The sequence below is a fragment of the Colletotrichum paranaense genome, assembly GCF_030867605.1.
Source record: "Colletotrichum paranaense strain IMI 384185 chromosome Unknown Scaffold_3.1, whole genome shotgun sequence".
NCBI lineage: Eukaryota > Fungi > Ascomycota > Sordariomycetes > Glomerellales > Glomerellaceae > Colletotrichum > Colletotrichum paranaense.
In genome coordinates this window covers 2631120-2645930 of record NW_026848961.1, presented here as the reverse complement: position 1 = coordinate 2645930, position 14811 = coordinate 2631120, and the positions used below count along the sequence as shown (strand labels likewise).

General features: G+C 54.0%; 5 protein-coding genes across 5 annotated transcripts; 2 read left to right on the top strand and 3 right to left on the bottom strand.

Annotated features, from left to right (window-relative positions):
- Window positions 1-428: 428 nt before the first annotated feature.
- Window positions 429-3999, bottom strand: CPAR01_04460 (bifunctional P-450/NADPH-P450 reductase; the record flags this gene model as incomplete). The annotated part of the gene is made up of 6 exons (XM_060488741.1): window positions 429-1143; window positions 1205-2811; window positions 2876-3559; window positions 3611-3646; window positions 3701-3819; window positions 3879-3999. The coding sequence occupies 6 exons, from the start codon at window positions 3997-3999 to the stop codon at window positions 429-431; spliced, it is 3282 nt and encodes a 1093-aa protein (XP_060352947.1).
- A 2454-nt stretch (window positions 4000-6453) lies between these two features.
- Window positions 6454-7495, top strand: CPAR01_04459 (scavenger mRNA decapping enzyme; the record flags this gene model as incomplete). The annotated part of the gene is made up of 2 exons (XM_060488740.1): window positions 6454-6523; window positions 6588-7495. 2 exons carry the CDS (start codon window positions 6454-6456, stop codon window positions 7493-7495), a joined length of 978 nt encoding a protein of 325 aa, XP_060352946.1.
- A 127-nt stretch (window positions 7496-7622) lies between these two features.
- CPAR01_04458 (uncharacterized protein) lies at window positions 7623-8684 on the bottom strand (the record flags this gene model as incomplete). Its single annotated transcript, XM_060488739.1, has 4 exons — window positions 7623-7906; window positions 7969-8015; window positions 8084-8163; window positions 8235-8684. 4 exons carry the CDS (start codon window positions 8682-8684, stop codon window positions 7623-7625), a joined length of 861 nt encoding a protein of 286 aa, XP_060352945.1.
- Window positions 8685-9938: 1254 nt separating this feature from the next.
- Window positions 9939-11999, top strand: CPAR01_04457 (hexokinase-1; the record flags this gene model as incomplete). Its single annotated transcript, XM_060488738.1, has 3 exons — window positions 9939-10126; window positions 10302-10319; window positions 10436-11999. 3 exons carry the CDS (start codon window positions 9939-9941, stop codon window positions 11997-11999), a joined length of 1770 nt encoding a protein of 589 aa, XP_060352944.1.
- Window positions 12000-12753: 754 nt separating this feature from the next.
- On the bottom strand, window positions 12754-14025 carry CPAR01_04456 (uncharacterized protein; the record flags this gene model as incomplete). The annotated part of the gene is made up of 1 exon (XM_060488737.1): window positions 12754-14025. The coding sequence occupies one exon, from the start codon at window positions 14023-14025 to the stop codon at window positions 12754-12756; it is 1272 nt and encodes a 423-aa protein (XP_060352943.1).
- Window positions 14026-14811: the final 786 nt, after the last annotated feature.

Genomic DNA, 14811 nt, shown 5'->3' with positions numbered 1-14811 from the left:
TATGGATGATGGAGCAGGTGGACATTTTGGTTGAGTCTTCATCTGAGCCTTGACCTGTTGGAAGGTTAGTTTCTGAACTTCAGACTGGCATTGGAAAGATTTGCTAGACAGACATGTCTTCAGATTGCTGAATCTTGGGTGGTCATTGTCATGTAAATCCTCAGGCTAGATTGGATCCGTTCATGCCTGATAACTACCAGTAATGAGTATGTACCCAAAGACTTGTATCCTCACAAGGAACCATCACGAAATAACGGGCAATGATAAAACCCCCAATTATTGGCTCGTGCAGTAATGAGACATGCCTGTTTGTTCTAAGGTTTAAACGTAAATGTGATTTCAAACACTCAGAGGGGAGTGGTATCCTAAACTCAACACAAACCCCTTCCAGCCCATCAAATCAAGTCCCTACCCATCAAGGAACCCCTTTAGTCAAATACATCCGTAGCATACCTCTCATTCCGAATCCCCTCAAACCACTTCTTCGCCCCTTCATATTCCAAATCCCTCAACTCAGCGAGTCCCTCACCCTTGCCCTCCTTCGCAGACTCCAGAATGACCCTCACGCAAGCCTCCTCGACCGCCTTCCCCACACTCCTCGTTCCGCACACAAACAACTTGGCCCCGCGAGCCCACAGCTCCGATACATCCTTCTTGTCGCGGTACATTCTGTCCTGCACATACCGACAACCTCCACCCTGTCCTTCCCCTTCCCCTTGCGAAGTAGCGCGAGAATACGCCCTCCGAACAGAAACAGCACCCATCTTCTCCCAGGCATCGAACTCCTCGCGGTACAAATCATCTGCGCCCGGTCTTCGGCATCCGTAGAACAGCAAAGCAGGCGCAAGCGTCCGTCCCGCAGCCAGCATCGCCGCGCGCTCTTGTACGAAACCGCGGAAGGGTGCGATGCCGGACCCAGCGGCGACGAGAATTAGCGGGGTGTTTTCCGGGTCGCGAGGCAGGTGGAATGCGGCGTGTGAGGGCCGGACGGCGACATGCAGCTTGTCGCCCTTCTTGAGAGCGGCGAGGTAGCTTGTTGCTACGCCGACGTGGCGACCTTGGCCCGATAAGGATGGCGAGTCGAGAACGGAGTAGGTTAGAGTTGCTTGAGAGGGATTGCGAAGTGGAGAGGATGAGATTGAGCTGAAGGGATCAAGAAGTTAGCTGATATGTGTTTCGGAAGAGAGAATCAGAGAGAACATACTATTGGCGAACACGCATGGGAGGGAGCATGGCGAGAAACGCGCCGATAGGCAGCGCGATGGACGGGAATCTCTCCAGGAGATCTAGGACGGTAACCCGCTTTTGGGTGATTTCCTCTTGATACTCATCGCCGGCGAGCTGCCCCAGCTTCTTGATGGTGTCATCATCTTGGGTCGCTTCCATCAGAGACAGAATATTCCGCTTCGTCGCTGGCTGCGCGAGCTCCACATACGCGCTGAGAATATCCAAGGCAGAAATCGTCTGGTTGACTGGCAAGGCAGTCCTCTTATCGCCAGAGATGGTGAGGCACGCATCCCACGCTAGCTGGAACCTCCTAAATACTCTCTCGACATTGCTACGTGGGTTCAGGGGCAACACCGCGAGATAGTCTCCCGACCTGTACGTCATATTTGACGGGAGCTGGATATCCATGTGTCTCTTCTCGGGTTCACCAGGCGAAGTCAGCATCTTCTCCTCCATAACGACAGCCTCCTGGACATCGGACCGCAGCGTAGATGTGCGCGGGTTGGAGATCTGCACGGCGAGGCCGGATTGCAAGCCACTGCCGTCCTGTGCCTCGTTCACTTCGTACTTTTCAGCAAGAGCCGGCCACAGGATTTCGTCTTCCCAGACTTCAAAGTCGGAAAACATGTCTCGCTCGGCTGCGTCGGTAAGACCCATGGGAACGAGCCTGCTGCCTCCATGCTCCTCCATGGTGGTATCAACCAGATGTGGGATGCGGTGGAAAGTTTGCACCCAGTCATGGTGACCACAGCCAAAGACGGCATAGGGGACATCCTGCAGCTCCTGGTCCTTCAGGCTCTCGAGCCAGGCGACGAAATGGGCTGCGTTATCTGGTGGCTGGCCTTCGTATGAAGCAGTGATGATGAACACGGGCTGATTTTTGACGAGATTTTCGCGGGCGGTATCAAGAGGCTCGACGACCGTGGCATCGAATCCGTGGGAACTCGCGTCGGTCGCAAGGCGCTGGGCGAGGGCCTCACAGGTGCCACTGTTGGAGCCATAATAGATGCTAATGGGTCTCCCGCTTCGTGCGGAGGCCTTGTTTCCGTTGGTCTGTTCACCGTTCGCCTGAGCTGATGGGGAGGGCCGATCAGCCAGCTTGGTCTTAATCGGTCCCCTGCCCGCGAGTTTGTGCTCCAGCTCTGTGGGACTCATGCCGCGCCGCAGAGTCGCGCGCATATAGAAATCTTTTGGCTTGATTGTTAGGGACTCGGAGATCTTGAGCTGGTAATTCGGGTCATCCATGGTAAAATTGAAGTTTTGCAGCAGCATGGCTGTGGCGAGCAGAGCCTCTTGCCAGGCGAATGGTCGGCCGATACAAGCGCGCATACCGTTGCCAAAGGGTTTCCACGAATTCGGGAATTCCTTCTGGGTTCGCTCAAAGTTTTCGTCCAGCATTCTCTCGGGCTTGAACTCGCCGGCATCGTCGCCGTAGACGATTGGGTCAAGTTGAGATTTGCCGAGCAGGCAGGCTATGGATTCGCCCTTCTTGACTGGGTATTTGCCGCCGATGAGGGTGTCTTCCTTAGCTTCAACGGCAAAAGCCGGAATCGTGGCGCAAAGACGGAGAGTCTCGCGGAGAACCTAGCAGGTCGGAATGTCAGTGTGATTGTCTTAACGGATCGTGTATAGAGCTGTCGAGACTTACGGCATTTAGATAAGGCAGCTTTGAAAGGTGGTCTATCGTGATGGGGGCTTGCCCAATGACATCGTCAACTTCCTGCTGGGCTTTTCGGTATGCCGCTGGTTGGCGCAGAAGCTCGAAGAATGCAAAAGACAGCATGCCGGAGGTTGTCTCATGGCCGGCAATAAGAAACGTAATCAGGTTATCAATGATGCTGGCATCGGTCATCTTCTGGCCCGTCTTAGGGTCCACGCCGTTCAGCATCGCAGACAACAGGTCCTTTCTGTCCGATGGGTTTGCCTTGCGTGATTCAAGAACTTCTCTGGCCGTTTTACGTAACAGCTCAATGTCGGCAAAGAACTTTTGCTCCGTGCTCCGGAAGAAGTAGTTGGCAAAGGCTGGTCTCTTGTCCCTGTTGCCGCATTCTGTGAGAGCGTCGCCCATGGCGTTGATGAAGGGGTGGAGTTCCTCGCGGTAGTACGAGTTGAAGCGGAAGTCCATTGAGCAGAGGGCAATTGTGTCGAGGGTCAGCCGAGTGAAGTCGTCAGTGACACGAATCGGGGTCTGGCTTCCGTGGCGGGCCCATTTCATGGCCATTTGGGAGGCAACGTCGGCCATCTCGTCAAACATGCCGCGGATGGTGACGGGACCGAAAGCTGGGATAAGGATTCTGTGCGCGATGCCCCAGTTGGGTTCCTCTGGTTTGGCCTGGAAGTTCGTTAGCAAGAATGTTGCTGTGGGTATAGAGGGGATTCTTACGGTGAAGAGACCATCGTTGGCGATGTGTCTGACTTCCTGTAAGGACCATTAGCCTTGCTTGCTGTCCGGGGGACTCTTGGTCTTTCTTACGCGAAGGACATTGTTCAAGGACTTTTGGAAGCGAGTCTCATCGCACACTTCGTTGACAAGGGCGTTTGTGGATACGAAGACTACAGTCATTCCTGGCATGCGTAGCCGGTAAACCTCGCCTGGAAGTATGGTTTTAGCAAACTTGAGACACGCCTTTAAAGAAAGTGGATGGGCTTACCATATGTATCAGCCAAACGATGTAGGTCGTTCAATGGATTCTCAGGATTGAACTCGGCAATGTGTCCTAAGAAGGGGAGACCTCTTGGTTCGGGGATAGGCACCTCCTCTTTGGTCGCCATGTTGACAGTGGTTGACGTCGTATGATTTGGGATATGGGGGTGACTCTGGGTAGGTGGGACGAGAACGAGGGGACAACGTCCAATTTGTACTTCGAAAAGACGTCCAAGACTCAAGTCGAGTCTAGTTCGAGCCTGTGTCAAGGATAGAGTAAGATTCCGGAGTTGTTGCAGGGTGGAGAGGTAGAGAAGGGAGATGCGTGTGGAGCTGTGGAACAACTCGGTGAATTCCCACCGTCTCGAATGATCTCTAGCGATGATCTCAATGGCTAATGGCCGACGGCCTTTCGATTTTTAGTAGTATCGTGGCGGCTTCTTGTCAACCCAGAACGCTGGGCATTGGAAACGCTAGCAACAAGAGTGAGCAGGGGAATATGAGAGATGTGGACGAAAAGATGATCAAAAGCTGGCTTTTAAGAGGATGATTACGATGGTATGGGGTTGGGCGGGTCGACATGTACATTGGTCCGGATACAGCGCCAGGGGTATTGGATAGAGATGCGCGAGGTGCTCGTAACCTTTAGGACGAGTCCAACTAAGGTATTCGTACTTGGGGCCCCTCAATGTTTGGCCACTTATCGACGCTACTTGGTGTGTCTCCCCCCGGTTATGAAGTACATTAGTTGGTACGGATAGCGGCACGAAACGAAGGATCTTTGCCCGCAGCGGTTGGTTGGAAATGCCTGTCCTATTTGAAACTGTTGGTTGGGACGCGCATCTACGGCCCAAATCGCATAGCTACCTACTCACATAGGCAGCGATTGTACCAAGGACTTTACAGAGACAGAAAACCTTTCGCGATAGGCTTAGCTTCTGTGTAAAGTGCCTGGTGTTTCCCAGCTACACTAGGGCTGATGGTGCGTGGGAAGTGGCTGGCATACGAGTACACCCAGTGGCTAAGGTCTGAGACATCAAATTTGGCCGCCGCAAAAATGTCTCTCGCTCGCATTGTGCTGCCTGCCTGCCTGCGGTGTCATTCAACTCTTGCGGGGGTGCTTGTAATTGCTCTCGGGCGCCTTTCCAAGCCGCGACGCACTTTTGAACAATTCCCCGAAGCCTATGCATGTTGGTGGAGGACACTTGTCGTTTAATCGACAATGCCACGACCTGGGAACCAAAAGTGTTTGAGTCGTGATCCAGAGGCCGGGGAGTTGCAACCGGAGCGGGCGAATAGAGTTCGGCGGGTTTGCAACGCCGACCCTCCGGTCGATAGACTCTCACGATGCAGCCATTGGCGGCGGACAGGCCCGCGCTGGGGTGGATTGCTCCGCTAATGGCTCTCGTCTTTCGACCCTGAACTCTGTTCTTGCGGGTATCGGTGGTCTCAGTGCTGCGGTCCTTCTGCCGCTGTGGAGGTAATTCGACGCATCGTCACTGTCATAATCAACAATGTTGAACGCAGTAATCGCGCTCGTTGCGCGAATATTGCCGGGTTACACATCATCAAACCGCCAAGCAGTGCGCCTTGAATAGTGTGGGAGGTTGACAAGCCGGCGAGCGATTTGTGCTGTTTCGTCGCGCTGCGCCGTCGCCGCCGAGAGTAAGGCGCGAATTTCCCGAGGCGAAAACGCCGAAACCGCGGCGATATGGCTTGTCCTGTCCTCCTTTCTCGATCGCAATCTGTTCGAATTCATCAAACGAAGTACTACGTGGTCAGTGCAAGATGACACTGTACCTCAAAGTCATCGAAGGTCTTCGCCCGATGATTGATTTTGATGTGTCGTCTCCACCACTGTCTACGGCTGTGTTGAATTCAGGCCCGGGACGGGGCTTGGGAAAGGAGTCGGATAGACTTGAGCTCCGGAGCGGCTTAGGACGGGCCGTGCTTCAATCTTCGATTCCGGGTCAAGCAGGCTGTGGCACCTGGATTTACACGTCAGCCTTGACACTGAGTACATCTCAGATGTGGTATCTGAATACCTGGACAAAACAGAAACGATAAAACATAGTATGCAGCCGTACGTCATCGTATCTTGTTGACAAACATGTCTGATTTTCGTGGCATGTATGGATCTGTGTTAGCTGTTGGTTTCGCAGTGTGCCGCTCAGAGAGCCGAGTGCAGCAAACATCGTATGTCGAAAGGATGAAGTGATCATGGAGTGATGAGATGACTGGAAAGAATTGAGTCCCGACATCATCAAACCTATCAGGGTACGGATATTCTGCAACTTCCTCCCGAATCTTGACACTGGACGGAGGCAGGGACGACGGACGACGAGCATCGGCGGCAATGGCAGGAGCTGGTGCCCCACCGCGGGGTAGCCCGTCGCGGGGTCAGGACCTGCTGCGGTGTATGGAGTACTCCTGCCACTCGGCCACATCAACCCGGGTGCCAATCCCGCCATTTTTTTCCATCGTCAACTCCCGTCCCGTCCAGCCCGCTGCGTAAACTTCCTCACCTCACGATAAGGTACAATCAAATTTCGAAGGTTCCGCTCAAACTCCCAATCGACACCATGGCAGACGTTAAAGCAAACGCCGAGGCGTTAATTCCTAAATTCAAGCTCGATCGTGTCCTCAACCAAGGTATGATCTAGCCACACCGCCACCACCAAGTCCCGGGCTCCAGCACTGACGATACCCTCACCAGACCAAGCAGGCCGCCGCACCTCTCTTCTAGGAACAATCGACTCCAACCCAGCCCTCCTAATCCTCGAACGCGCCCCCTTCCCAGCCGACCCCTCCTACCTAGCCGCAACCCCAACAACCCTCTCCTCCATCACGAACCTAGGCGCAAACGACATCTACCACTGGTACCTCGCCAACACCTCCTCCACCTCCACCGACACCTCCCTCGCCGACCTCAAAATAAACCTAATCTACCCCTGCACCGCCGCCCACATTAAAAAATACAGCAAACAAGGCGTCCGCTTCGTCACAGAGACGCCAGAGCTCTACGCCTCCCACATCCGCCCCTACATGCAACGCAAGCGCGGCGACGGCCGGCTGGACTGGGTCTTCAACATCATCGAAGGCCGCACCGAAGTCGAAGACGTAATCTACCGCACCCAGCTCGGAACCCAAGGCGACGAAGGGTTCCTGCTCATCCCGGACCTCAACTGGGACCGTAAGACGATCGAGGGCCTCCACCTGCTGGCTCTCGTCGAGCGCCGCGACATCTGGTCCCTGCGCGACCTCCGCAAGAAGCACATCCCCTGGCTGCAGCACATGAAGGCCAAGTTGCTGGCTGCGACGGTGAAGCAGTACCCCGACATCGAGATCGACCAGCTCAAGCTCTACGTCCACTACCAGCCGACGTACTACCACTTCCACATTCACATTGTACACGTGCAGCTGGAGGCCGGCGCGACGCAGGCGGTCGGCAAGGCGGTTGGTCTCGACAGCATCGTGGAGACGCTCGAGATCATGAAGGGAGATGAGGAGGCGGGTATGGATGGTATTGCACTAAGTTACACACTTGGCGAAGCCAGCGAGCTATGGACAGAGGTGTACGAGCCCCTCAAGAAGTCTAAGCAGAACGGTACAGCTTCTCAATAGCGATGACAAGATCGTTAGGGCCGGTACCGTGTGGACAGTCCTTCCACTCGCCGCCGTCCCGAATGCAGTAAATCTCCTCGTTGAGACGGACGGTGCAGCTCTTGGTGACGCCAGCCTATACAGTTGATTAGACATAGATTACCTTAGATAGGAGGGAAATGTGGGTGAGACTTACATCCTTGCTCCGGCGGACGCTGTCACGCAGCATACCGACGCCGAAGCCACCATCGTCCTGGGTAGCACAGTCGTCAAGGGCCTTGATGTCAATGGCGTGTTCCAGAGCGCAGTCCTCGACCAGAGTACGGTCAGGGATGGCACTGTATTCGCGGGTAAGACACATGGTGAATCCGAGGTTGATCTTGGGATCGGGGTAGAGATGGATGGCGCAAAGCTCAATAATGTTTCCCATGCCTGTCGTCGAGGTTAGCATTCACATGTAGTGCGGTTTGTGTTTTATGCAAGAGCAAACATACACTCAGCAGGGCCGTGCTTGCAATCTACGCCGTCATTTTCGGTCGGTCTGGATAGTGGCATCGTCAGTCAGTGTCGTCGGCCACTGCAGAGCCCAGAAGGAGGGTCGTTACTTACGTGCCGATATATGAAAGGGTAAAGTTGACCTTGTCGAGGGACTTGACCATGGTAGGCAGAACCAAATCTCTCAAGCAGTCCTAAACACGTATGGCATTAGCATCCTCTCCTCAATCATAGAAATGTCATCTCGACACGGAGTATTGCGTACCCTCGCATCCGGACACTTGCTCATAATGTGCGCCTCCAAAGGCACCAAGCTCTTGGCAACCTCGACCGGCGGCTCCTGAGGCACGATGCGAGTATTGCTGCTGCTAGTGCTGCTGCTCAAGGGATGGCGCAGGTAATTCCACAGAGAGTAGGCGAACAAGACAGCCATAGCCAGGGCGGGCAAGATGCCCCTTCTCCGGGTCATCCGCGCAGACATGGCCGGATAGGGAGGAGGTGTCGATGTGCGGTATCCGTAATAGTCTCGCTTTTCGTCCATGACAACGGGGTATTCGGACTCGGGGTATCGGTACGGAGAAGGAGTTTTGGATGCGGGAGTAGTCGTAGTCGTAGTCGTAGTCGTCGGGTCGATAGTAGATTGGGATCGAGCTTCTTCTTGGCGCTGTTGACGGTAGACGGAGCGGTGTTCTGAACAGCCTCGATGCGCCCCCATTTGGAGAAGAGGAGCTGCAGATGTTCGAGAGGTCCCCCCGAAGCAAAGTTTAGTAATGACAGGATCACGTCGCGAGGGGTGGTGGTGGTGGTGGTGCACTGGCACTGGCACTGGTGTGTGAGTGTCTGTGAGATTGCGACAGAGACGCAGGATGCGCGCAATGCACAATGCACTCTTCAGCCAATAAGAGTCTAGGATCTCTACAGAGAGACCCTTAGCAACGACGGAGCGGACGTTGGTGGAACGTCGACGCTAGCTGGATAGGGAAACGCTGGACGAGATTATCAGAGTACATGAGATTACAGTGAAGTGTAGCGTAATTCCAAAGTACTCTTATATCTCCACCTTGTAAGCTCCGCGTCCAGCGGCACGCCATCAGCATCAACGGGCAACAGCGGGGGGCTTCCTGTTCCTGGCGAACCTCCCGTCCCGTCAGCTCCTCACTGCCTTATCTTATCAGCTGTTGCATTCCCTCGTCAGGTGCGGGAGGGTCCATTGGCGCTGATGTAACAGTGCGAGGTACTTCTGCCCCTCGACTGTACCTACCCATCTGACCTCATCAGACCTCATCAGACCTTATTTGTGTCGACTGAACAGTAAAAAAGCTCTCACTTATTAGTAGAAACCACAAGAAGAAATGCTGAATGTACGAAATATGTCAAGCAAGTATGAGGTGATAACGGTACCTGAGTAAAGTACCCGTGCAGCTTCATGTCATATGTACCTATCTGGAGGAAGTGACTCAGTGGCCCGCTGTTGCTTTCAAGTTTCCACTGAGGAGAGGACCTCTCCCCTTCCTGTTCTGGGCTGAGCTACAACGGCAAGGACATCAGGTGTGGATGATGGAGCAGGCGCATCTCAGCTGAGTGTAACGTGCCCTGCTCCATACTCAATGCTCCATATTGTCATTCTCCCATCTCCTTTTCCACACATTGCGCAACTTCAAACGTCAGATTCAACTTTTAGATTTCTTTATTTCCGACAACGAAGCCATTTTCCAGTCTCTGCCTGTAAAGCTTTATCTCAGCCACCCCAGCGAGCATACCTACCTAATCCGCAAACGAACACCCGTCCAGCAAAGCAACCGGCCTTTGACCCGGCGAAGCAAAGCAAGGGCTGCAGAGTGACATAGACAGTAGACAAAACTACAGATCATTATACAGACACACAAACGTAGGAAACAGCCTCATCGCCTCGTCGCCTCGCGCCTCACTCACGCCTCACCACCGACCCCCGCGTCTGAGCACAAACGACATGGATCCCGGCTCTACCCTGCAGCACTTCCTGCAGCCCCTCCAGGTCGATGCCCACAAGATTCATACACTGTCCAGCCTCTTCTTGTCCAATTTCAAAGACCTCGCTCTTCACGCCCAGGATCAGTTCCTCTCCACGCCCATCTCAGAGTCCATCTTACGACATGTCAGCCAGGAAGGTCGTGGAAGGTATGATGGTTCCCTCCTTTAACCCCTCGATTCTTTCTCGACTCCGCCCAACTTCCTGAGATGCCAGTCATCTCTTTTAGAGAACCCTTTCAAATTACCCGGAGTAGTGGAAAGTTGTGATGAAATTGGTGTGTTGTTTGCCATCTTTGATACTGGAGCTAACGACGCATTATAGACACTTGGCCATCGACATGTACGTTGCCTGCGCCCTCCCCAAACAAGCTCTTCCAACCGTCTCCCTCAATGCGCATCTCGCCATGTTGCAAGGCTTCTCTGAAGAATGAATCAAATCGCTAACCTCCACGTCAGCGGCGGAACGAATCTGAGGGTAGGCCTCGTCGAGCTCGGGCGCAAATACTCCACAGACACCAACAAGACAACCTCATCCAAGCCCAAGCCCAATGGAACCTCATCCTCATCAACCCTCAAACTCAAAGAGGAAGCATGGCCCATAGACGATCGTGTCAAAGCAGATGCCAAAGGGGATCCCCAGCTCCTCTTCGATTGGATTGGCGCCCGTATTGCATCCGTCGTCCGCAATGCCCGCAAGGAGTCCCTCCTGCCCGATGATGATGAGTCCATTCCCATGGGTATCACTTTCAGCTTCCCCATGATTCAGCGTTCTATTGCCGAAGCGCAAATCATGACAATGGGCAAAGGCTTCAGTATAAAAGGCTACGCAACGCTAGGTCCTTTGCTCATCAGGGGCTACGACAAAGCTCGCAATGCCCAATCCAACGGAATCCACAGCAGCCCTCTGCCCCCCATCCACGCCGCCGCTATATCAAACGACTCCGTCTCAACACTAATCACCTTCATCTATCTATTTGACGAGTTCAAGTCCAGTCCCAAGACAAAATCAAAGTCTGAATCCAAGTCACCGTCCCTCATTATCAAAAAGGCAAGCATGGGCCTCATCGTCGGTACAGGCTGCAATGCCACCATTTCCCTTCCTCTCACCGCCCTAGGCCCCGGGAAATGGCCCGAAGCCGTGAGTACCCTCCCTGGCGAACCCGCTGGCCACATTCGTATCGCCGTGAACACGGAATGGAGCATCCGCGGTACGGCTCCACCCCTACGCGAACTGGGCTTCATCACAGCATGGGACACAGCCCTCGACGAAGCCCTCGTCGGACCGGGCGAGATTGCTGGCTTCCAGCCCCTGGAATACATGACGGCCGGCCGCTATCTCGGCGAGCTGGGTCGCCTCGTTCTAGTTGACTACCTCCGTACCGTTCTTGGCTTCGACGAATCCTCATTACCAGAAGGCTTGCTCACGAGGTACGCGCTGACGACGACGTTTCTGAGCCACTTTAAACCTGCCGATGACAATCCTTCCGACCCGTCCCCTCTACAGTCGATGCTGGAAAAGCAGTTCCCAGTAGGAGAGATAGAAGCAGGAACGGGACCATCCACCCCCTTCCAATGGACACCAACAATCGCAGCAGCCCTCTACCACATCGCAAAAGCAATCGAAATCCGTGCCGCAGGCATCGTCGCAGCCGCCACCTTCGCCCTCTTAAAATTGGCAGAAGACGTACCACCTCCTGTCCCAAAGGGCCACCACCATCATCATCAAGACGAAAACCACCAACACGATCACCACCACCAGCAGCGGAAGCAAGGCATTCCTCCTAGTATGGAGCTAGGTGTCGGTTACACGGGTGGCTGCATCTCCCATTTCCAAGATTACCTCGCCGACACACAAGACTTTTTGGACAAGATCGTGAAGCTAGAATACTCTGCGGGCGGGCCGGAATCACAGTCGCCTCTGCCGGTGAGAATTGTCCTGAGCCCTTGCCATGACGGCGGGATCAAGGGCGCCGGAATCCTCGTGGCCGCCACGAGGAAAACGTTTCGGCAAGAAACATAGTATGTTGAGAAGGGAAATGACATAAAGACTTGGCTCCAGTCGTGTGGATGAGAGGTTATCCGCCCGCCTCAATTACCTGCTGTACCATGAGGTATAATCATCTTGAGAAGGAACGAGAGAACGGAGAGATGGGATGAAGCATATCGGGAGTGCCTTTCACGTATGGATGACGAATACGCACTTACTCTACGGAGTAGAGTATGGAATAATACATCAATAGACTGGCATACAGGGCACGAACTCAACAAGCAGACATCATCATGATGCAAGAAACCTTTCGATTGACTCGGCAGATCAGCTGGACACTGCTGCTGCTGCTGCTGTACCCGAGACGGTTGACTCGAGGCCCGTCCTCTTCTCCGTACTATTAAAGACAGTAAAATAAAATGTGATTCCCTCGCCTTGTGCTCCACAGTAAACCCAACTCTCTCGCCATCTCTTTCTCTTTCCAGAAAGAATCCCTCCTCAGTTCAAATATGTACGACGCAAGCGACCTCCTATGCAATTCGAGCGATGGTGAAGAAGCAGACGCTATGCTATGCATGTTGTTTTTTGATATCATCGGCGGCAAATCTTTTGACCCTCTTCTGTCCACTTGCCTACAAGCCCCCCCTCCCCCCGCGCCCCCGTTTTGGTTCTCGTTGGCTCCCAGTCAATGCTCCTCTTATCCCCAGGTGAGGCCGTTTCATTCATTAAAATAAAGAAAACAGAAATATGCCTTTTGTAAATGGGTTGCAATATCCGATGATGGAGTCTAGCCACGCATCGCCCTCGTAGATCGATAGTTCAGCCGAGGCGGCAGGGTGATTTCCATGTCGTCGATGCCCTCGTCGTTGTCGGCCTCAATCGGCCCATCGTCTGCCTCAAGTGGCTTCGACATGTCCACCTCGATCGTCTTAGCAACTGGAGTCTTGGTATCGGCCTCAATCTTTGCATCAACCTCGAGCTTCCTAGGTGTGATGGGTGGGTTGCTGTCCTTGGCGGCCGTGAGCTCCCGCCGCATGCTCGTTGGTCGAAGAGTCCGCACCTTGTTCGCCTCGCTGGCCGCCTTCAGCAGCTCGGGCTCCTCTTTCTGGACTCGCTCCATCTCCTTCAGGGCCAGCTCCTTTGTCTCCGCCAACCGACGTTGAATGTTGCCAACTTCTTCTGAACACTCTCCATCACGCAGGAACTGGTGTGCCGCGTGCTCGCACTGGTTTTGCACGTATTCAAGACACTTGTCCAGCTCGTCGTAGGCATCCGGGCCCCCATCACCCATCATTGCACCACCACCACCGGCCTGTCCGGCTCTCGTAAATGAAGGACCCCTCCGACCGCCGGGTCCCATCCGCCTTGTGCTCATGTACCGCAAGGACGGCAGCGCGTCGGAGGCACTGGTATTGGTATCTGGCTGGAGATCGCCAGCCTTATCGCCGTCTTCGTCTTCGGGTAGTTCTTGTTCCGCCAAGCGACGAATCTGTGCCACCTTTGCTGCCATCTTGGCCTTGCGCATCAGGTTGCGGCTAGCTGACACAAATTTGACTAGCTCTTCAAAAAAGAGCTGCACATAGCTGTCGTAGTAGACCATGACCAGTTTTCGTGATCGATACTTGATCGGCGCGCCTTCCTCAACTGAAAGGACGGAATTCGGTCGGGGTCTCTTCTCTACTATAGCACGAGCTCGAGCCTGTGCCAGGGCCATTGCTTGCTCGGTTTGTTTCTTGAGGGCAGATGGCGTGCCGCTGCTTGGGCTAGAGGGTTGATCGTTGCTTTTCGGTTCGTCTTGGGGAGGTGTCTTGGCGCCAGTGGCTCGTTGAGCGTCGGCCTTTTCGACATTCAATTCGTCGTCGGTTGGAGGGATAGCATTGGCGGGTTCGTCCTTTGGCTTGAGTGATTCGGTTGAGCCGCGGTTCTTGATTGATCGCGACGAGCTGTCTGCACCAAGGGCAGCGAGCTCAACTTGACGTTGGTCTATTTGGTCCCCAAGCTCGTCGAGACGATTGAGCCAACCGGGGACATTGTTGGCGATGTTCTTGAGGGCGTCCATGACCAAGTCTTGGTCTTCGTTCTTTTGTGAGCTGGCCGTGATTGCTACAGCGAGTACTAGGCGTTGAGTGTTTGGGGACCCTCAACGTCTAGTTGTAGAAAGTGTGGCAGGTTTGAATCGGGATGCTGTCCAGCAATGGAACGTAGCAGCGAATGAAGCAGGTTTTGAGGGGATTCTTTGGTGGATTCTGGGGCGATGATCGGCGTTGCAGAGTCGTCGACAGGGAATGGTGGGAAGAGAGGAAGAGATCGACGCGCTTATGGGTGAAGCATGGTCCGCCAGCAAGCGTCGGCGTATCTAGAGATCCTTCTCCTGCGCGAGTGTGGTGGTGCGACAATCTCCAAAGTCGGTAGATGCTCAATAGTCGATGATTCCTACAGCAGGCGATGCTAGAGCAAAGAGTAAAAAAGAAGCCTTGCGCTTGGACTTGGGCGGCAATCAGAATCGAGGCTAGCGGCGGTCTCGTGCCGGCAAAGACGTAGCAAAAGTGAGTCGGGCAGAAAGCGACAGACAGTAAAATAGGTGGTGAGGAATGCTGTGCTAAAGGCGTCGGTAGAAAAGGAGCCGTAATTGGACGAGTGTGATCGGCAACTAGAAGCAGGGGCGAGATCTGCACGGGAAGTGTCCAAGCCTCGGATTGATGGGAAATGTGGACGAGGGTGGAAAAGGGTAGGTGAGATATAAAGTAAGGTATGTGGATGATGAAGGATGATGGATCGGTGGATGGATAGGCAGGTAATAAGCGTCGGTAAGGAAGATAGTTTGGGGGGGACAGAGGCTAAGGTA